Raw genomic sequence first — 24997 nt, forward strand, 5'->3', positions numbered from 1 at the left:
AACGTTCTGGGCGCGTTAAACCAGGCTCGAAAGATGAAAACACAAAGTGCTTCTACGACTTCTTGTTCTTGGGAAGTCAGCTGGGAAGTAGTTTTAAAACATTCTCGCCTACATCGAACTTGGATTTGTCAATCGCAGACTATTCTTAAAGATACTTCTAATAAGTCTGTACGCAGGTACAGAAGCTCTCGGCCTAACATCTGCTCAAGCTGGTAAGACCCCATTATTCTATACATTCGTACATTGCTAGGTCTTGTTTCTCCCTTGAGCTACTGTCAGTTTCAGGAACGCCCAGGAGTTGTTCTTTACCCCCATACCAGATGATACCAGAACAGCAACCCGTTCTTCCTGATCTGTTTTGGGAATACCTGGTAATAGTTTTCCATGGGGGTATCTTAACCCTTCCTTGAAGTTGTTGCGAGTATTTTTCACTGTTAATTCTCCGGAATAAACGGATAAAGCTTCTAACGATCTTATATTTGTTGGGGTCTTATCCGAGAGCTTTTACTGTAGATAAAATGATACGACTAACGTTCCTATAGGACACTTTACAGGGGTCCAGCAGCAATGACAATTTCATGGTTAGGAGGTCTTGTTGAAGCCGCGCTTGATTATTTTCGGGACAGATGGTTCTTCAGATTCTACGAAGTGTTTAGCATCAAAACAAGACCTAGACCTCATTGAAAATCTATTGAAATACGAAAACATAGACAAACAAGTATCAGAAAAAGGAAATAACAAAATGATAAATCACCTGTGGTATCTTAGTCCTGAACTTGTTGGCTTGGCATTGTTTGATCCGACAGTGCAAAACACCGTAAAGAGTCAAATGGCGACAAAAATCTTAACAAAGCGAAGATGGAAACTTCTCCGGAAATTTTCGACCCAAACTTACAAAAGAACAACTGTTCGAAATTCCTAAAAAAGGTCACATTAACTACGAGTCGAGCTCACAACAAATTACAACCAATTAATTACAAAGGACGAACAACTACAACAATGCGTTCTCCAAGTAGTCGGCTGTACACAGATAGGCTCCATTTTCGCCCTAAGGCGTACGTAGTCACGTTAATCGGGACACTGGCTTTCTATCTCAAATTCAGTAATACTTACGCATTTTGTTTTTCAACATGAAATGAACAGAATGGCCTTTAATTTAATGCATAATACGAGCAAATAGCATTAACCGTTCCCCAGATATGGGTCGCCGAGAGAGACGAGATTTTCATAACTTCGAAGCCCCAGTAGCACGTGTTAACTTATTCCAATTTTGCTCATTTGGCAATCTTAATCTTAAATCTATCTAAAATCTAACCTAAGTAAACAGTTTAGGGGGCACCCCCCGCCAAAAAAAAATCCGACATCGATTTATTCCCTTAGAGTTAAAACCAGCATAAAGCTACAAATTAAGACAAAGAAAATATTGGATTTACATAAAATGATTGACATTTGATCAAATTTTATATTTTTGCATAGTTTAACAATAAAAAAATATAAGGAGGGTTGGCGTTTTTTATTTGGGATGACGACTTCTATTTTGTTTTTAAATTTTTTCCCACTAATAAATTAAAATTGTTTTAATAAAATATTAAAACAACGACTATGGGATTAAGCCTACTTTGAAAAACAAAATAAAAAAATATAATTTAAAAAAATAAAATAAATATAATTTAAATAAAAACTAGGAAATAATTTGTCACTTAGCTTCAATAAATATATTCTTTCTCATGACGGAATCTCTCAAATAAAACGCTTGCCGTTTAATTTTGCCACCATTTATAATTTAAATGCAAGCGTTTTATTTGAGAGATTCCATCATGAGAAAGAATATATTTATTGAGGCTAAGCGACAAATTATTTCCTAGTTTTAAGTGCATTTCTAAATAAAACACTGAAACTTAATTTTTTTCAATTATATTTTATTTTTAACTTTTTAGTAAATACATTTTTTTGACCACTGAGAACAAAATTATAGTCAATTTAGGCCGAAATTTTAGATAAAAACTTTAAAATGCCTGAAATCGTGTAGTACCGTTATATAAAGGCTATACCAAAACCTGGACTTATGTATGTCCATAATTTTTGGTGGAGAAGTTTCTGTACCATTTGGGACTCCAAATTCCAAGTTACAGCCAATTCGGCCTTAAAATGAAGATAAAATCCTCACAATACTTGAAATCAGGTGGTACTGCTATAAGGGGGCTATACCAAAACCTGGACATATGTTCACAATTTTTGGTGGGGAAATGTCTGTATCACTGGAAATCCCTAATGCCAGCTAAATGAAGATAAAATCCTCAAAATACCTGAAATCGGGTGGTACCGCTATATGGGGGCTGTAGGAAAAATTGGGCCCATATTCATGTTTTGTCATCCAAATCTGAAAAGTGTGCAAAGTTTTAGTCCGATTGGTCAACTGCAACTCTGTCAAAATTTAGTTACCAGATTTGAAATGCAATTTAAATAAAACACCGTGAAAACACTGTAAAAATGGACCAATATTGGTTTTGGTTTCATATTCATTTATTGTCATCCAAATCTGAAAAGTGTGCAAAGTTTTAGTCTGATTGGTCAACTGCAACTGTGTCAAAATTGAGTGACCAGATTTGAAATGCAATTTAAATAACACACCGTTAAACACTGTAAAATGGACCAATCTTTGTTTTAATTTCATATTCATGTGTTGTCATCCAAATCTGAGAAGTGTGCAAAGTTTTAGTTCGATTGGTCAACTGCAACTGCGTCAAAATTAAGTTAGCAGATTTGAAATGCAATTTAAATAAAACACCGTTAAAACACTATAAAATGGACCAATATTGGTTTTGATTCCATATTCATGTATTGTTAGCTAAATCTGAAAAGTGTGCAAAGCTTCAGTTCGATTGGTCAACTGCAACTGTGTTAAAATGAGTTACCAGATTTGAACTAAACGGACCAAAGCAAGTTAAATAAAACACTGTAAAAAATAGTATGACAATACCATATACCCTACACCACACTGTCGTAAGAGGTATCAATAACATAATAATTTGCTAAAAATTCGACGTTAAATGGCCAACAGTCTTAATTTAGGACACTTTAAAGTGTTTTGATGATTTTTTCCAACTTTAATTGTAAATTTTACGACTTTTATGACAATTTTTGCCCAAAATTTTTGCATATTTTTTATATGACCCCCAATATCGAAAAATTTACTCTTAAAACGCCTAGATCTATATTTGAGTCCAATCGGATAAGAAATAAACAAGTGAGCAAAGGCTATAGTCGGGACGGGGCCGACTATGTGATACCCTACACAACTACCCCTCTGCATAAGCTTTTCACTGGTAAACATTTCTTTTAGGGAATATAATCCGACTACCACCAAATATAATATTCCCTTTTTCTCTCTGGGACCCCCATAAGCAACCAAAATTTCGTGACCATCCGATCAAAATTGCAACCTGTAACGCAATTGCAAAAAAATGGAAGAATTGGATGCATTACCCATTATTGTGGAATCTCCCTTGTTTGGCCACCTTCGCCAACTACTTTACTCCAATGTAAAGGTAATATTTTATTCTTCCATTAACAGGCTTTACCGTTGGAATACCCCTACTAGAAGCCGATGTATTCACAAAGAATAAAACTTTGAATTTGTCTCCACATAAGTTTTTCAGCACTCCGACCCCTAAATATTATCCGACTATCTGTGGGGCCACCATTAACCCCCAAAATTTCGTGACTATCCGATCAAAATTCCAACCTGTAGCGTGATTACAAAAAATGGAAAAATTGGATATATTACTGACTTTTGCGATATCTCGGTTGTTTGCCCACTTACGCCAACATACTTTGCATCAATATAAAGGAGATATTTTCTTCTTCCATTGACGGCCTTTGCTATTGTAATACTCCTACCAGAAGTGGAGATATTCACATAAGAAAAAAACGTTGATTTTTCTCCACATAAGCTTTTTGCTTATTCCGACTCTTGAATACTATCCGACCATCACTAAACTTAATAAGCTTCTTCGTCTGTGGGACCCACATCAACTCCCAAAAAATTCGTGACGATCCGATCAAAATTGCGACATGTAGCGTGATTACAAAAAAATCGGAAAATGGAAAGTATTACCGACTATTGCGATATCTCTGTTGTTTGACCACCTACGACAACCTACTTAACATCGTTGTAAAGGTGATATTTTCTACTTTCCGTGCCATGTTTTGCTTTTAATATACCTCTTAAAGAAACAGAGATCTTGACTTTGTAATACAACGTTGACCTTTTCTCCAAATAGGTTTTTGCCCATTCCGACCCTTAATATTATCCGACCATCATCAAACTAAGTAGGCTTTTTCCTTTGTGGGTCGCCCATTAACCCCCAAAATTTCGTGACGATCCGTGATTACAACAAAAAAAACGAAAATGGGATGCCTTACCGACGACTGCTATACCTCCAGGCTTTGCTTTTGGAAAGTCCCCATCCAAGTCTGTGATATTCGTCATTATGACTAAAATCGCAAAATTGAAAAGTTGGGTTGTATTTGCGACAATTGTGATATCTTCGTTGTTTGATCACCTACGACAACCTACTTTAAGTCGTTAGAAAGGTGATATTTTCTACTTTCATTAGCAGGTTTTGCTTTTGATATACCCATTGCAGATGCACAGATATTCGCTTTGGAAAAAAACGTTGCTTTTTCTCCAAATAAGTTTTTTGCCCATTCCGAGCCCTAAATATTATCCGAGCATTACCAAAATCAATAGGCTTCTTCCCCTCCGGGGCCCTCATCAACACCCAAAATTTGGTGACGATCCGATCAAAATTGCGACCTGTAGCGTGATTACAAGGTTTAGATGGACAGACGGACGGACGAACGGACGGACGGACACACATAGCCAGATCGACTCTGCTCGTCGAGACAATCATTTTGGTATATACATATATGTATGGGTCTACGATCATTATTTCGATGCGTTACAAACTTTTTGGGCAAAACCAACTTATAATACCCTCCCCACATAGTGGTGTAGGGTATAAAAACATGCAAAAATCCGATGTCTAGCAATCACTATGTACTTCACATATCGACGCCTCCAAACAATAGTATGCTAAGTCGACTTAGCATGTTTTAAAGTTCTTTACATTTTTACATTTTACGTCCTTTAATTTAAATTCTGTCAAATTTTGGTAATGATCGGTCAATCCGAACAGAAGTTATAAACAAATATTTACTTAGCATAGTACTGAAGGTTAAAAAAAATTTCCAAACTTTGCGAGCTTCTCCTGCAAAACTCACTTTTCAGACTTAGCATACTATTGTTTGGAGGTGTCGATATAACAACATGTAAATTTTGCTGAGTAATAATAAATAAATGCAAGACTAATTTGAAAAATAATCGGATGTTTTTTGCACCTCTTTGAATTTGTTCGCGATCGATATGCGCTTGCTTATGAACTACCAATTACACTGTGTTACAGTGAAAATTTGCAGGGGTTCTGATGCATATATTCGGTATTGTGGAAGTCCATGGAATACGAAAATAACTTCGGTTTCTTTGGTTCACTTCGCTTTTTGATTTTATAACGGTAAATGTAGTGAAAAACTGGGTTTCTTGGATTTTCAATTTAAAACTGACATAACTTCTTTTTTCCACAACGGACTTTTAACGCTTATTTTTTATTTAAAATGTGAAAATCATGTCGAACAGGCCATAATTTTTAAAAATCGGGTAACAAATGGTTAAATTACAGTGATTTAAGTGTGACAAAAACGCATTAAAAACAGGAAAATGCGCTTCCTCGTGCTCTAGGCTCCGTAGAAGACACTAAACTGCATAATTATTTGCTTTTATTAAGAAGTAAATTTAGTTAGCTTTATAAAATGGGGGAAACCAATGAAATCGTTTGAAAAATGCGTGAGTTATGTCTTCTTTAGTGTTTTAACTTTTTGGTTTTTCCTTTATAAAAGATTGGTACCTTGTACGTAATTATTAACTAGACAAATTCAAATTACAATCATACGCACTAAGGTACCAACTTTTATAAAGGAAAAACCAAAAAGTTAAAACACAAAAAATGCAATAACTCATCTATTTTTCAACAGATTTCATTGGTTTTCCCCATTTTGTAAAGCTGGCTAAATTTACTTCTTGATAAAAGCACATCCCTGTAGATAAAACTAAACAATTACGCAGTTTGGTGTCTTCTACGCAGTCTAGAGCACGAGGAAAAACATTTTTCTGTTTTTAATGCGTGTTTGTCACACTTAAATTACTATAACTTTACCATTTGTTACCCGATTTTTATATTATAGCTTGTTCGAAAGACATGATTTTTACCTTTTAAATAAAAAATAAGCGGTGAAAATCAGTTGTAAAAAAAGAAGTTATGTCAGTTTTGAATTGAAAATTCAAGAAACCCCGTTTTTCACTACATTTACCGTTATAAACTCAAACAAGTGAGCAAAGGCTATAGTCGGGACGGGGCTGACCATGTGATACCCTACACCACTACCCCTGTGCATAATCATTTCACTGGTAATCATTTCTTTTAGGGAATATAATCCGACTACCACCAAAAATAATATGTCTCTTTCTCTCTGGGACCCCCATAAGCAACCAAAATTTCGTGACCATCCGATTAAAATTACGACCTGTAGCTTGATTGCAAAAAATGGAAGAATTGGATGCATTACCGACTATTGTGGTATCTCCCTTGTTTGACCACCTTCGCCAACCGGCTTTACACCAATGTAAAGGTAATATTTTCTTCTTCCATTGACAGGCTTTGCTGTTGGAATACCCCTACTAGAAGCCGATATATTCACAAAGAATAAAACTTTGAATTTGTCTCCCATTCCGACCCCTACATATTATCCGACTATCACCAAAATCAATAGGCTTCTTCCTCTGTGGGGACCCCATCTACCGCCAAAAATTTCGTCACTATCCGATCAAAATTCCAACTTGTAGCGTGATTACAAAAAATGGAAATTGTATATTACTGAATTTTGCAATATCTCGGTTTGCTCACTTACGCCAACATACTTTGCATCTATAAACGAGATATTTTCTTCTTCCATTGACGGGTATTCCTTTTGGAATACTCCAACCAGAAGCGGAGATATTCGCATAAAAAAACGTTGACTTTTCTCCACATAAGCTTTTCGCTTAGTCCGACTCCTGAATATTATCCGACCATCACCAAACTAAGTAGGCTTCTTCCTCTGTGGGACCCGCATCAACTCTCAAAAAATTCATGACGATCCGATCAAAATTGCGACCTGTAGCGTGATTATAAAAAAATCGGAAAATGGGATGCATTATCTACTATTGCCATATCTCTGCTATTTGACCACCTACGACAACCTGCTTTACATCCTTGTAAAGGTGATATTTTCTACTTTCCTTGCCAGGTTTTGCTTTAGATATACCTCTTAAAGAAACAGAGATATTGGCTTTGAAATAAAACGTTGACCTTTCCCCAAATAAGTGTTTGCCCAATCAGACCCCTGAATATTATCCGACCATCATCAAAATCAGCAGGCTTCTTTCTCTTTGGGACCCCCATTAACCCCCAAAATTTCGTGACGATCCGATCAAAATTGCGACCTGTAGCGTGATTACAAAAAAAATCGGAAAATGGGACGCATTATCGACTATTGCTATATCTCGGCTATTTGACCACCTACGACCACCTACATTTACATCGTTGTAAAGGTGATATTTTCTACTTTCCTTGCCAGGTCTTGCTTTTCATGTACCTCTTAAAGAAACAGAGATATTGGCTTTAAAATAAAATGTTGACTTTTCTCCAAATAAGTGCTTGTCCAGTCCGACCCCTAATAATTATCCGACCATCACCATGAGACCCCCATTAACCCTCAAATTTTCGTGACGATCCGATCAAAATTGCGACCTGTAGCGTGATTTCCAAAAAAATAGAAAAATGGGATGTATTACCGACTATTGCGATATCTCCGTTATTTGGTTACCTACGCCGACTTAATTTACATCATTGTAAGAGTCAGACTTTGCTTTTGGAAAGTCCCCAACCAAAGCTGTGATATTCGTCAATATCAATGAACGGAAAGAAACAAAACGATTCCCGTACCAATCACACAACGCCACAAACTTTTCAGCTTCTCTGAATCGTTTCATTCTCACAACCAAAACAAAAACACAATCTTTTCAACGTAAAAAGATGGAAACCGTACGATTGGTGAAATGTAACTTCGGCTATGCTTTGCCAAGTTGTTTCATTCACCACCGAAACGACAAGTATTTTTGGGAAACGTTTGCCGTGTGTTATGGTCAATGACACACTCAGACACACACACACACACACACACACATGTGATGCTTAACAACCCTATAAGTTAGCATCAGCATACCACAGTGAATTTTATCAACCACCAAACGTTTTTGATTTATTCACATGTGTTAAGTACTATTTAGTTTTCTATCTGTTGTTGTGGAGTTGAGTACTTTTCGCTTTTCGTTTTGTTTGTACTCACGAATGTAAACAAAACGAAACTAAACAGCGAGCTCGTCCAACGAGTGTTATGTTTCGTTTTGTATTGTTCCTATGGAAAATACGAAACGAAACGATTGGAAATTTTATTTAAAGTATTTTTACGTACTCTGGTCAATATAATTAAAATCGCAAAAATGAAAATTGGGGTTTTATTTGCTACTATTGTAATATCTTCGTTGTTTGATCACCTACGAGCACCTGCTTTACATCATTAGAAAGGTGATATTTTCTACTTTCATTGTCGGGTTTTGCTTTTGGTATACCCCATATAGAAGCTGAGATATTCGCTTTGGAAAAAACGTTGTCATTTTATCCACCTAAGTTTTTTGCCCTTTCCGACCCCTAAATATTATCCGACCATCACCAAGATCAATAGGCTTCTTCCCCTCCGGGACCCCTATCAACATGCAAAATTTCGTGACGATCCGATCAAAATTGCGACCTGTAGCGTGATTACAAGGTTTAGATGGACAGATGGACAGACGGACGGACGGACTGACGGACGGACACACATAGCCAGATCGACTCAGCTCGTCGAGACATTCATTTTGGTATATATAAGTATGGGTCTGCGACCATTATTTCGATGCGTTACAAACTTTTTGGCCAAAACCAACTTATAATACCCTCTCCACATAGTGGTGTAGGGTATAAAAACGAAGTGACCCAATGAAACCAAAGGTATTTTCGTCTTCCATGGACACCCACAAAACTGAATAAATGCATCAGAACCCTTGCAAAAAAATTTTGTCAACTTTTGTAGCACAGTGTTATTAAAACCCTGGAATTTGGACACATCGCGTGCAACCTAATATACACTTGTATATTTTATGTTTAGAGCTTGTATATTTTCATCTGTAAAACGAAAGGAAAACAGCTGTGTTGTTGGTTTGCAATATAAATAACGAAAACAAAAGAGAACGAATGAAAAATGAAATTTTGGCGTGCAGAAGGAATTACGTTTGAAAAAAGTGACAAATTATATACAAGGGCACGTATCGAGAAAAAGGTATTTTAGATTATGTTGGTCCTCGCGTCATATCGTTCATTTACACAAAAAGTGTCATAGCTTCTACTTCATACGAGGGGAACTAAAAAATACGCATTTTTGAGTTATACCACTCTTTGAGTAAATGAGCGATATGTAATGGCTGGTGCGCCCGATAACTTTGGAAATAGATAAAATAAATACATATCCTAATATTTCTGCCTATCTTAGACAAAGTTAGAAGATGGTATTTATCGGTTCAGTTCCCGGTACCTCCCCCACTAAAGTTCAAAAATATTCGCTAACATGGTACACGTGATATCTCATAAACGGAACCGATTTGGTCCAAAGTTTGGATCTTGTAATATTTTGCCCAAACTTAGTTTAAGTTCGAACATTGGTCATATCGGTCCACTCCTTGGAGTACCTCCCTCACAAAAGTTCAAAATTTTTTAAGTGCAGTTCGGTGCAGAATTTTCGCGGTTCCTTTGGAAATTTATACCGAAAATACTGCTGGTGGTCCTCTTTACAGCGATATAATATTTTTCGTGGGCAAGTCCTTGCTTCCTGATAAAATGGTCCAAGCTCTATTTTATACTGCGACTAACTGAAATGACGCGTAAGGATTATTTCTTTCAGGTACCTCCTCCTACCTAACACTTTTGAGCTTGAATCCAAATCGATATTTTTATCGACACACCTTCATACGACCAAAATTCTAAAGACCCTAAATGCATAATTTTTTAGCGAAAAAAGGAGTTTCAATTCACACAGGCTGAGGGTATCTCTTTCGGCAAAGGCGGCTGATACTTTTTTACTTGTCAATTGTTAAATTAAATATTTTCCGCCAAACTTCTAGTTTGTCAAATCAGCGGGCTTCTTGCAAGTGTTGGCAAATTGTTGTTCAATAACATGCTGCAAAATTTTAGCTTCGAGAGAGCAAAATTAATTGAAAGAAGTTAATGAGACCTTGCTGAGTACTTGCAAGTACTTTTTACTTGCGGAGTTATCGAACAGACATAATCAGCCCAATTACGAATATCAACTCCACGTGAGTTTTCTCACTTTTTCCTTTAAGTTGAAACCGCAGGAAGACAAAACTCACGGGGAGTTTACACTCATAATAACCCTGATTGTGTCAACATTTGATGATTGTTGGGTCGTCAAAGTCCCGTATTGTCAACACTAATAACACTGTGCGACACGAAAAAAATTAACCACATTCTCGGCGTTTTTCCCTGCTACTTCGAATTTCGCGGTTATGGGCCCACAAAGACCTGAGGCCTTTATGTCAAAAAGGACCATTTTGTCAGGCTCATATCTTCTAAACCGCTAAGAATTTTGGTTTACTCGTGGAGGCAAAGTTGTAGCTCTCATCTTAAAGAATAATAATTGTGAAGAAATAAAATCCATTCAACCTTATCTTCAAGGTCAAAATCGTTATGGTCAAGTTTCCGTAATAATTTTTTCTCAGATTTTGGCCTACAGATATCAAACCGATCAAAATTGAATGAAACAACCAACTACAAAAATGTACCTTAGATCTCAATAAACAACTTTCTAGAACATACGAACCCTGTAGAAACTGTTTTTAAAGTCAAAATAGCAAAAAACTTTAGAAAATATTAGATTTTTATACTTTTTTCTCCGATTCTGGTCCATAGATACCGAACCGTTCAAAATTCAAGAATACAAGCAACTACAAAAATGTACCTAAGATCTCAGTTAACAACTTCTTAGAACATATGAACATTCTAGGAGCGGCTCTTTAAGCTCAAAATTCCATTAGCTTTACCCATTCTTTTCTGGGTAGGTCCGTAAATAACAAACCTTACAAATTTTCTAGAGTGTTGAACAGTTTGTTATTTCCAGACCCCCGCGAACTTGTTAATGTTGTATGTGCATCTCTTTTGTTTGGAATGTTATGTGTGTTTCTGTCTGTATATTCCCAGCAAACCAAATGTCGGACGCTCGGAAGTTTTTTCCGGCGAGTCTGACCGACTGATATCCGAAATGTCACTAATTTGTCTGAGGGGTTTTTTTATTCACTCACTGAAGGGAATTTTTTAAATTTTTCTCTTCTGCTTCGATGTCAAATATTCATTGTAAGTAAAAGAAAGCGTAAAGAAAATAATGGCCTGTTTCACTAAGACGCACTGTGGGCGAAATTCAAATCTAGCGGAGCAAAAGTCCGAAAACTGACCTCATGTTATATGGAAATAATTAATGGCGTCCTGTTCTAAACATCTTGCGGCACCCGAAAACAATAAACAAATTTGTATTTTATTGTAGTTGGCTGTTATAGCGGTACATACATTGGGAGTTTTTATTCGTGATTGCTAAATCGACTTTTTTTGGTATTTGTTTTGATCGTCAAAAATTGTGGGAAAAATTAAAGTAAAGAGTGCATAATTGAATTTTTTCCCACAGTTTGGATGTGCTGCTTTAAAAAGAAAGTGATTGCTTAATTGTTTACTGTTGTAAATATTCAAAAAAATAATCTTTAATTATTAAGACAAAACTTTTCGACTTTAAGTATCTTATATAAAGTACAACTAACCGGGGATCACTTTCGAATATAGGTTTTCTTAAAATACATACTCCGAGGTAATGACTCCGAAAATTCCGACTGCTACTATTTGCAACTCTTCATTTTATCGCCATTTTATTTTGAAGTAAAAAAGTCGTTTAGTTTGGATATCATTACATGGAACCTATACCAAAACGTGAAGCTATGCCTCCACTTTTTTTGGGAGAAGTTTTTTTGGCCACTGGTTACCCTAAATGCCAAAATACAGCTAAGTCGGTCAGAAAAAATTGTTAAAAACTTTAAAATAAGTAAAATCGGACAATACCTACATATATATGGAGGCTAACCCAAAACGTGGATCTATGTTCCCAATTTTTGTGGAGAAGTTTTTTGACCTCAGGGAATCCGAAATGTCAAAATACAGTTGATTCGGCCAGAAAATTTAGCAAAGTTATTCAAAACGCCGAAAATCGGGCGGTACCGCTATATGGGATCTACACCATATTCCATAACATGGGGCCTACGGTCATAAAAAACATATGATAAAAATTTCAATAGTCTATCTTAACTAGTTTAAAAGTTATTAATTTTTCCCCGCTAGATTTGGATTTCACCCACAGTGAGACGGTTCAAATACAAAATACTACTACCAAACTTCTGTTTTTGAAAAATATTTGAATGGTTTTTATTTTCAATCAAACAAACTTTCCTACAACTACAGGAGGTTGGTAGTAATTCGAACGAATTTGAATTCGAATCGTCTTAGAGAAACAGGCCATAATTGTATTTTTTTGGGCTCGCACTTGTGGACAAAAAACAAATAAGCGGTATTCACTCATTGTGGTAGATTTACAACTCTTGTTAATGTACTATGTATATGTACCAGGGTTTTTTACAACGAAGTGTGAATGTCTTTTTTGTGAATATCGTAAACAAATCAAAGCATCTTAACGTCGTCGTAAGTCTATCTTTTAGTTTCAGTTTTATTACACTTTTTTCATAAAAAAATTGTTTTTTTCTTGGCCTCCATTCTTTTATTCTTTTTATTTTTCCCATTTTTCTACTAAACAACAAAACTCCGACATAAATAAAACTCACAACAAAGTGACGACACAACAATCAGCTGTTCTAACCCTTGTAAAAGTACAATGGAATGTTTACAATACTTTTAGGTCGAGTAAATTAACAACCCTGTGGTAAATTAAACTTTCATGTATTTTGTTGTTGTGGTATTGTAAACACTTGTAGATCTACAATATTAACAAGATGTACAAGGTCTACAATGCCACTTTACCAACATGAGTGAATACCGCTATTGTAATTGTTGGTGTGCCAACGTTCATGAAGTACGAACGAAAAAATATGTATACGGCTTTTTATTTCTTGTAGTATTTCTGTATCGAAAAACAGAAAAAGGTGATTCTCTCTGAGGAGGGTCAGTTTTCTTAAGCTTGCACATTGTTAACAAAACGGCATTTTGATTTCGCTGGGAGTTTTTGCAACAGAAGAATAAATTTGTTTTTTTCCTTTTCTGTATTGACTATTGTTTTCAGTTTTTATTGTTTAGAAATCATTCGTAGAGGACCCGTGCATGTATGTTTTAGATTTCTCTTGTTGTTTGTTTATTAGTTTTCGAAGATAATTCCTGGTTACATGTTTGTTTATATAAAGTGAATGATAAAATAAATAAATCCATAACTGAGTATAATTTATACTTTTGTTTATGTTTTAGGGCTAATATGGCTTAATAGTAATAATAATAATATATTTGTACATTGGGATAAATGCATTTACTTCAAAAACTTACCAAATTCTAATGCATTTGAAAAACAATTCCTCAAGTTAACAAGTAATATCAAAATTGTTTCCGATATAATTGCAGATATCTCCAAAATCGTTAGATTAGGGCTAATTTTAAGTAAAATTTTTTGCAATATTTCTATAATTAGTTCCTGTTTTTTTGATGAAGACAAGCAAGATATAGGCACACAACTGAACAGTATTTCAGACAACTATACATAAAGAAAAAAAAAAGAAAAAATAATTAGTTAAGTTAAGGCTTATATATTTCATAAAGATAATTTTTGTTATGTTAAAATAATGTATATTTCGCCTTAATATTGATTGAACCAATTAATATATTTTCAGAGATTATAATACATATGTAAATACATAATATGTATAATAACCACTAAGAACATCTCAGCATAAATTGGGGGTTAAGAGGTTATCCCTACTTGTCAATTTCAAAAAAATCGAGAAAAAAAATTATTGAAGTACAGGTAGTATAGAGTGTGCCGCAAAAATTTTCAAGTCGATTGGAGCAAAATTGGCTGAGATATGACCTTTCAAAGTGGAGAACCCGTAGTGGTTTGTGTGTTTAGGCGTACTTTATTGGTTTATTATGCCACTTCTTTTTGCACAATGGCTACCTGTTGGGAATTCCCTGAAATTAATTCTATTAAATTCTAATCCATATGGCGAGGTAGAAGTCATAAAGAAGGAATTATCGGACACGTCCAAATGCGTATGGGGTCCCGCCTTCGAAGTTTAGTAAAAAGTAACAAAAAGCTTGGAGGCAAAGGAATGTTGACAGGAAAATTGATTGACAAGCTTACTGTCTACTATGGACTTGCAATTCGACGTCATTCGAATTCAATTCACGATATACATGAGGCAATATGGGCGACATTTATCATTACAGTTCAAGCGATACAAATCCATGTCACGAGAGATGTCCAACCGGTGAAAACTCGTGGTGTTCATATCAACGGGCTCGGGCAAGAAAAGAAGCTTTCATACTCGATTACCGACCACTTCCATCAAATGTTTTGGATGCTATTAGACCTATATACAACGATCTAAGTAAAGAGTCTTTACTCGGAAGATGCGTCGGCGGCTTCAATCAAAATAGCAACGAAAGCTTCAATCAACTTATTCAATCAACTTCAATCAACTTATTTGGAAAATTTGCCACAAAACCCTCTCAAGTGGAGCACTCGTTGTAAATTTAGCAGCTTACATCGCACAGTGGATGCATTCCTTTAGGACAGTGCGACAAAAATATTAAATATTTGTATATCATCTTAAAACTTTAGGGACTGTGTATTTATCACTACGCACGAATCATCACAAATGTTGCGCATGATCGGGCATGCTTAAGTATCATTTCGATGCTAAAACCGTATAAATACATATCAATTAATAGTACCACTTAATGTTGTATTAAAAAATCAATGTAAAACAAGTAAAAAAGTATGCGTCGGCTTTGCTTACGGAGATATACTTTTAGTCTGCGTGACTTGAAAATCTGTTTTTCACAGAAAATTATGTATTTAGATGGTTTTCAGAATTCTGCGCCCTCTTGTTCGACGTATGAACATGCCGACAAAAATATGGATTTTGATTAAAGTTCACAAGGTTTCGGAGGAGGTACCCGAAGGAATGGACGGATATATTCGATTTTGTAAGTGGGTCTTATTGTGGGACTTATTACTTTCGATAGATTTTGCACCCACTAGTCATTTCAGTCGATCACCGTTTAATTTAGAGCCATTATACCAGGAAGCATGGACTTGGCCACGAAAAACATGATATCGCTGTAAACAGGATAACAAGGACTACCTTCGGTAAAAATTTCCAAAGGATCCTCGGACAGACCTTAAACTGCACTTATACAAAAATGTTGAACTTTTTTGAGGTAGGTACCCTAAGAAGTGGATCGATATGGCCTAGTTTCGAGTTTAAACTAAGTTTGTACAAAATATTACGTGATCCAAAGTTTGAACCAAATCGGTTGCTCCGTTTATTAGATATCGCGCGTGACATGCTATTGAATATTTTTTAACTTTAAATGGGGAGGTACCGGAAGGAGTGGACCGATATGTACCATCTTTGCTCTATCTAAGATTCGGAGAAATATTACGATATGCAATGTTTGGACCAAGGCAGTACCGAAAATTGTAGGGTAAGGTTTTTTTTACAGATTTTGGGCCCTTTTCCAAATTCTTCATTTAGAGGTTACGTCACAAAATTGGCTACACCATGTTCATCCGCAAAATTTCCGCAGCTAACTTATACATTTTTTAAATCTTGACACCTAAATCTAGAAAAAAATGCTAATGAGGCGGCGGAGATCTGTAGCGATACTAGTTAAAAGCTTATTTTAACATATTTTGTTGGCTGTTATTATTAATACACAAGGATCAATATGCACAGATGAAATGATATAGAAAATAAGTTCATATCTTGAATAACAACTTCCATTTTAGAAATCGTTATATATATTTGATTTCATTTATATTTTTGTTTAATTTGTAAAGCGCTTTATTTTTTCCGTTTTCAACGCACTATTTTTAAGAATGAACACATATTATTATGAGCTCCCATCAGAAAATACCGTTATAAATTGTCAAAACATAGTTAGTACAGTGAATTTTGGTATGTTTATAATACTAACGCTTATAAAATTGTTATACGCAGATATAACATTTTTCATTTTTTTCCTATGGGCGCATCCACTGTGCATTGCGATTGGTCTTTTTAACGAAGGTACAAAATCATTGTTATTTTAACGCATACCAAGCGACCAAGCACCAATTGCACTGGCAGAGAGACGTGCGGCCGAGTGCACTCGTAAAGGAAGAATGTTGCGAAGGCAACACCAAATTTCCATTTTACAAGCTGCATCGTCGGCGGAAGAGCTCTGTATGGACCAGGACCTTGTAATTTTACCAAAAATACATTTTTTTATTCATGTAAACCGAAATAAAAACTTAAACGCGTTTTTTTTTCGAAATGTAATTTTTGAAGTCGGTGCCAATGATAGCTCGAAAACGAATACACCAATCTTCGTATATTTTGGTGAGCTTATTAAATACATAAAACCCTTGTCTTTAAGCGAGACAGATTTTTTTAATTTCTTGGTCGGTTTTTGGCAAAAATCGGTCCATTTTTTTCGTTAAAATCGAAGTTTTGATTTTTACAGGTCACTATTTTTATTAAAATAGATTTTTGAAAATTCTTTCCCGCTTAAAGACAAGATTATAAGGTTCTTAAAACGCGCACCAAAATATATGAAAACGCTTTTACAAAAAATGGGTTTCGCAGGTAGGCAATTCCCACAAAGCTGTGCAATATTTTTCAACAACAAAAATTACAAAGGTAGTTTAAGATGTGCTTTTTTATAGAAATAAAAGTATAGGATAACCCCTTAACCGATTTGTACCAGTAGGCTAAAAACATTACTAGGCAAACTACTTAATTCATTCATTACTAGACATCGGATTTTGCATATTTTTTAATAATAAAGATACGAAAATTTGAATTGGACTAAAATTCGTTTCAGTGAAAACTGAATTCAATAACAGGGTCATATTTTGTATTTTTGTTGCATAATTGCATATTTTGCATATGTACAATATATGCAAAAACTGTTTGCATAGTTTTTGGCGGAAAATCGTCATAAAAGACGTAAAATTGTCAATTAAAGTGGTAATATGTATATTATAATACCATTTTTATTATTAAACTATGTAAAAATATAAAATTTCTTAAATTGTCAAATATTTTATTTAAAATTCACTATTTTCTTCGTCTTAATTTATTGCATTGTCGGATTTTTAGGTGGTGTTTAGTTTGGTCAGATTTTGAGACTTCCAAATTTGAGCACAATTGGAATATGTTAGCACGCGGCACGGCACAGTGGATGCACTTCTTTAGGGCAATGAGACTAAATTAGTAAACATTGGTTTATCATCTTAAAACATTATGGACTATGTATTTATCACTATAGAAGAATCATAACAAATATTGAGCACGATCGGACATGCTTAAGGTATCCTTTCGATGCTAAAATCATCCATATACATACCAATAAATAATACCAACTAATGTTGTTTTAAACATCAATATAAAAACAAGCAAAAATATACAAAACAAAAGAAATGTTTATTTATTAACAAGAAAATAACACTGTGTGTAATTTTTTGAGTCATGGAAAATTAACCATATTTTGGCACCGCAGCGTAATAGAAGATCAAAGGCCTGAGGCCTTAATGAAAAAAGGGATCATTTTGCCATGCTCATATCTTCTAAACCGCTAGGAATTTTGGTTTACTCGTGAAAGCAAAATTGTAGCTCTCATCTTAAAGAATAAAAAAATGTAAACACATAAAATCAATTCAACCTCATCTTCAATGTCAAAATCGTCAAGGTAAAATTTCCGTTATAATTTTTTCTCGGAGTTTGGTCTACAGATATCAAACCGATCAAAATTGAATCAAACAACCAATTACAAAAATGTACCTTAGATCTCAATAAACAACTTTCTAGAACATCTGTAGAAATAGTTCTTTAAAGTCAAAATGACAAAACATATGCGATTTTTATCCTCTTTTTCGGTTTGGACCAAGGCAGTACCATAGAAACTAAACTATTCAAAATTCAAGAAAACAATGAACCACAATAATTTCGCAAAGATTTCAATAAACAGCTTTCTAGAACATTTGAACTCTCTAGGAACGGCTCTTAAAGGTCAAAATAGCAAAAATCTTTGGAAAACAATTGATTTTTAGTTTTTTCTTCCGTTTAAAATTCAAGAATACAAACAAATACAAAAATTTATCTAAGAAGAAGAAATATGTTTTTTGATGCTTGCAAAACAAGATATAGTTATAATTTGACAAAACATTATTTGTACAGTAAAATTTTTGATTTTTGTCATATGGGTGCATCCACTGTGCACTGGATCCTCAAATTTATGAAAATCTCGATTTTATGGCTATTTGGCTACTTCGGCGATCCTTATCTCTTTCTGCATTTTGCCAACAAGTTCAGGACTAAGATACCACAGATGATTTATCATTTTGTTATTTCCTTTATCTGATATTTGTTTGTGAATGCCTTTCGTATTTCAATAAATCTTCAGCCAATCTGCTTTCCAATACATTAAAATAAAGACCATTCTGTTCTTAACATTTCTTGCTGAACAACAAAGTACGTAGATATTACTGAATTCGAGATTATAAAGCCAATGTCCCGAAAAAAACCCATTTTTCTTCCTAAATTATCAATTTTTGGGAATGAAAGAAAATGTCTTTTACATTTTGTTCTTATTTAAATTTATTCAAGGGACTGACATTATGTGGTTTTGGATCTATTTTGGTACAAATGACTACTTGGTGATGAACTCGACTCCTTGATCTGCTATGTCGTTCCCAACATTCAAGTTGTTTACCATGCTTTACCCCTCCTGGTAATTGATGTTCTTTCTCAAGAAATTCGGAGTTAATGTTTAATCTCTCGTACAATAAATAAGTCTCACTTGTAATTAAGCTTAGTAGACCTCATTTGGCAGTTGTTCTTTTGTTAGTTTGGTTTGAATATTTCTGGAGAAAATGACATATTCTTCTGCTTGCTTTGTTAAGATTTTTGTCACATTTGGCTCTTTACGATAGTTTGCACTATCAGATCAAACAATGCCAGACCAACAAGATCTGGACTAAGATGCCACAGTTGATTTATCATTTTATTTCCTTTATCTGATATTTGCTGTGAATGCCTTTCGTATTTCAATAAATCTTCAGCCAATCAGTTTTCCTATGGTTCAGGAAGGTACGGCGTTCAGAGGTTATGAGCCAAGGGAAATTACGAGTTGCCAGGATACGTCATTTATCAGACATGGTGCCACAATGGTGATATCGAGCTGGCGAGTTGTGGCAATCTCCTCTTATCCTCGTAGGAGTGTCTTCATTCACCGTGCAAAACGTGGAGCTATCAATTTGCTCGGCCAGCGCTGTACCACTCTGGTCATTACCTAGGACGAAGTGCCAAGGCTCATGATGAGCTTTGAAGTCCTCTAGCACCAGACGGTTATTGCCTCTAAAAGCGAACTATTACCGGGTATATAACGCCTGGCACAGCTATTCATCGTACATGTACACATTAAGCAGATCTATCTCAGCAGTACAACACTTTACTGCTACATTCCATGTATGGGCCACTAGAATCAAGCTCAAGCGAGATAGGTCTGTACCGGGCAGACTGGTGTATTAGGAAGGCAAGTCCTCCCCCTCCGTTTCTTGCGCGATCCTTCCGCAAAACGTTGTAACCATCACAACGTTGCAAGCTACAGGTGGCGGTGAGCTTTGTTTCGTGCATCGCGCCGACCATGATGTTTGTCCGACACATAAAATCCACAATTTCGCTGACCTTATTGCGGAGACCGTTGCAATTGAATTGCAGGAATGATGCATTTCCGGCACTTTGATGCTGCGTTTGTTGTTGTTGGGGAGATTGCGGGGGCGTCTCGTATTCCGACGACGACGAAATTGAAGACACACTGGGCGATGGTCTGGCGCAGCAAGCAGCAACATACATATCGCTGTGATCCCGGGTGCGATTAAGGCCAGAGCTCCCTCGGAAATGCACCCATTCCCCATATCCATTACATCTCACTGTAAAAAAACGTTGTTGTTGGGGAGATTGCGGGGGCGTCTCGTGTTCCGACGACGACGAAGAGTCAGACGACGAAATTGAAGACACACTGCTCGATGGTCTGGCGCAGCAAGCAGCAACATACATATCGCTGTGATCCCGGGTGCGATTAAGGCCAGAGCACCCTCGGAAATGCACCCATTCCCCATATCCATTACATCTCACTGTAAAAAAAACAACTTGCATTTAAGAAATGAAAAGTTTGATGACAGAGAAGCCGCTCCACAGCAGACATATCTGATGAGTGGTGGTTGTGTGGTTTCGAATCGTCGGCTTTCCTTCTTCACTTGCAAAAAAAAATCATCGGTCATTAAGTTCAACTCTAACGAGAAATAATTAAATACGTAATTGTTTTCATTACAAAAATTGATATGTAACACCAGAAGAAAAATGTGTAGTCACTAGAACAAAAATGTGTACATAAGCTTTTCTCTGGTAGACACTCCTTTTAGTAAGATACTAAAGTTTTCACCCATCCAGACAAAATGACTTCGGCCTAACTGAACCAAAATAATTAATAATTTTATACAATTTTTACAAATTACTACGGAAACTTTGAGGCCCCAGTGGCACGTGTTGGCATATTCCGACTGTGTTCAAACTTTGGCAGTCTTAAAATCTAACAAAACTAAACACTTTAGGGGGTTGCCGCATAAAAAATCCGACATCGATTTTTTAAAACCACCCTAATAAACATATAATAAATAACACTGTTACAACAACAACAGCTATAATGAACGGGAAACAGTTTTAATATACCTCCCACTGTAGAAATGGGCGCATTCCTAAAAAATTAGATACGAAGTCGGACAAATTTTGATGCATTTTCACGCACTGACACGGCGATTTAAAAAACACGATCACGCATTTGCATCCGAATTGTGGCGAAAACGTAGATAAAAATACCTGAAATTGGGCCGTAACATTATACAGTGGTGGAGTAGTTTTTTGAACCAAATCCCATGTAAAAATCTTCAATATTTTGAAAAATATTATTTTTTATATGATTTAAAACATACTTTTTTGTTTTGGGAAGTTTAAAAGTGAATAAAATTTTAAAACTGATATTAGGCATACGTCCTACGTGAGAAGCATGGACATTGGTGCAAGTGCCAGAAACTTCAGAAGTAATAGAAATTTCTTCACATTTCAGTTGTAGATATAATAAAATTCAGAGTTTGTTGTGCAGTTATATCGTATAGTAGCAAAAGTCAGGAGTCTGGGTCTCGAAAAACATATGAACGTATTGGGCCCTTATCAGAGTGATGAATATTGATATATTGAAGTTAGAACGGGCGGTATCATTGGAAATTCTGGATTCTTTAAACTTAACAAGTTTTAGAATTAACCACAAAAATTGAGTATATAGACACTTCCAGAAAAAGGGACTACCTATGCCAGAAGGAAAATGTTTTAAAACAATTAGCCTTTGCTAGTATACATTAAGGATATCCCAAAAAATGTAGAAATGTGTTTATAATAGAATTTGATTACAAAAACATTATTTATCAATATCAATATTAATCAATAATTCACTCAGAAGTCTTTAAAGCGCGGTAGTTATAATGTAATGCTAACGGGCTCTAGCAAGCACTAAATTCAATTACACTAAGCGTCAAAAATATTCGGTTTTCATTTTTACCAATAATAACACCTCAGCATTTTAGAAGCCCATGTGCAATAACTACACTTTTTCACATGTAATTCGAAACATTCCAGTTGTAATTCGTAACATTTCATTTATAATTCGATTATTCTATTTGTAATTCGTAATATTTTATTTATAATTCGAATTATTCCATTTGTAATTCGAATTATTCCTTTTGAAATTCGAATTATTCTATTTCTAATTCGAATTATTCCATTTGAAATTCGAATTATTCTATTTGTAACATGCAAAATATACAAACTGATTTTGGTCGAAAATCGTCATAATAGTCGTAATATTGTCCATTGAAGTTGGAACATAGTCAAAAAACTTCAAAGTGTTCTAAATTAAGATTGTTGTTGTTGTTTAGCAGATTATGTTATTGAGACCCCTTACCACAGCGCGGTGTAGATTATATAAGAATATGGTTATATGTATATTGTAATACGATTTTTGTATTATTAAACTTTACAAAAATATAAAATTTGTTAAATGATCCAATATTTTATGTAAAATTCAATATTTTCTTTGTCTTAATTTGTTACATTAGGCTGGTTTAAGTCAATGGGAAAAATCGATGTCGGATTTTTTAGGCTGCATCACCTTAAAGTGTTTATTTTTGTTAGATTTTCAGATTGTCAAAGTTTGAGCAATATTAGAATATGTTGACACGTTCCACTGGGGCCTCGAAGTTATGAAAATCTCGATTTGTTTTTTTTGCTATTTGGTGTTTTCGGCGACCCATATCTCTGGGACAGTTTAACCCGGATATGCCGACGGGCAAACTTATGCAGCGATTTTCGTGATTTTTCTAAATAGTGTTATTCTGACTGATAACATTACAAAACAGGAGAAAAAATAAAGAAAAATATTTTCTAACTTGGATTTTAAGGCCGTACTACATGTAGTACACTCGGCATATACGTATACAAAAGACAAATGTGGTCTTATTATGTTTGGGGCATAGTCATTGGAGAATTGTAATAACTTGCACCAAATCACTATCAACAATTTTTTAAAACAATTCGAGGGTTAAGGGTTAAATTTCCTGATCACATGCTGAAATAATAGCATCGGTGTCTTCCAGATTTTGCTTTGCTCTTTCCACAGACGGCTTGATCTGTTACAATAAAGTGCGGTACACATTATCAGTTTTGAATGTCGATTTTTCGCAATTATCGATAACTGTCCAACTAGTTGCATGATGAATGACAAAAATTAACGGTCACACTAGCAAGCAACCGCAAAGCTGTCATTAAAAACTGACAATGTGTACCCAGCTTTACGCAAGTGCAATATTGTCATCGCTATCTGAACCAATGAAATAACGATTTCGAAAAAACTCAGCTTCAACATTTAATAATGGAAGAGATAAATTTTTAAATTTAATTTTAATGTAATTAGGAGGGCTTCTATGAAGGTTTCTGGCCTAATGATGAAAACGCGAATATTTCTCAGTAAAAATCGTTTTGTTGTTTTCTAAAGTATTCTACATCATGATTTATACACTTTTGCCAAAGCTCAAACCGATTGTGCAAGCAATTTTTCCACTCCGGATGAGACATCTCCAAAACATGGTTTTTGAACGCTTCAACAGCATCTTCGGGCGACGAAAATCGTTGAGCACGTTTTGTTTTCTTGACGTGCTAGAGTCAGGAATCTACTCAGAATTTAGAGTCCTACGTTTTTCAAACCGTATAGTCGCCATATGACCAGCTTAGCCGCAGAAACGGACGAAGTGCTTCTTCAATGAACAGCATTAGTTGGCTTTGGCTCGTCTTCGAAGACCCCATGGTCGATTGCTGTTTTGTTTCGGGCTCACACGCATAGATCCATGATGACCGTAAAAACACCTTGTGAAGTACCGCTATCGTATTTTTTCAACATTTCTTTTCACCAATCGACAGCAGCCTTTTTTGAGCAATTGTCAAATTGTGAGGTTCCAAAGCTAACAAACCTTTTTTATGGACATACAATATCGAATGTATGCTGGTGCAAAAAATTACCTGGCCTTTATTTCACCGTATATCACATAACGATTTTGCATTATTAGTTCTTGTACGGCATCAATGTTTCCTGGCACAACGTCCGTTTTTGGACGATATTGCCTAAGACAGAAACTTACCTAGTAGCCCTCGTATTCACACCTTCGGCGGGTACAATTGTAATGTCATAAAAATCGTGCAAAAACTGGTCAAATATTTCTTCTAAGGTCTTTATTATCTCATTTAATGATAAAAATCTGTAAAATAATATTCATATTTTTTACAACCAAGTGCCGAACGTACTACATGTAGTACGCTAGGAAATATGTCAACTAAAATCACATATAATTAATTTTCTGGCAAATACTTTTGCTATGTACTGATTTTTACAACTATTATAATTAGAAAAACATAGAAAACCAACAAAAATAAAAAGTGCATATACATTTTTTCGCACCGATTACGTGGCATCTTCTCACTTTTCAAAATTTCACAAAACTGAAATCTTTGATCACAAATAATACGCACAAGCAATTACTCTAGACAAAACTTATCAAAGTACGCTTTGTTCACCGTTATGTTCCGTAGCACCACAGCAAGTTTATTAAAAAATGTAACGTAAAATAAGCTCAGAAACCTACAAATAATAGGTGTACTACATTTTGTACATTTTGTTCTTAACATTCTATGTTCAGCAACAAAAAATGTAATTATTACTGAATTGGATTTATAAAAGCCAATGACCCGAAAAACGTGACTAGGTACGCCGCCTTTGGCCGAAAATGGGGTCTATTCTGAAAAAAAAAAAACACATTTTTATTCCTA

At 35.2% G+C, this 24997-nt stretch overlaps 1 protein-coding gene across 2 annotated transcripts in view; it reads right to left on the reverse strand.

Moving 5' to 3' along the window:
• Positions 1-24997, reverse strand: part of Nup205 (nuclear pore complex protein Nup205) — a 273611-nt gene that overhangs the window by 119888 nt on the left and 128726 nt on the right. For both annotated transcript variants that reach the window (XR_012411979.1, XM_073979163.1), the window contains exon 10: positions 13851-14055. Coding sequence is in view for 1 of the 2 variants with exons in the window: in XM_073979163.1 (XP_073835264.1) it covers positions 13851-14055 (205 nt within the window). In the remaining variant the exon portion in view is untranslated. The remainder of the gene's footprint in view (positions 1-13850; positions 14056-24997) is intronic.

The sequence above is a fragment of the Musca autumnalis genome, unplaced genomic scaffold, assembly GCF_047663935.1.
Source record: "Musca autumnalis isolate F117 unplaced genomic scaffold, ASM4766393v1 scaffold_3, whole genome shotgun sequence".
NCBI lineage: Eukaryota > Metazoa > Arthropoda > Insecta > Diptera > Muscidae > Musca > Musca autumnalis.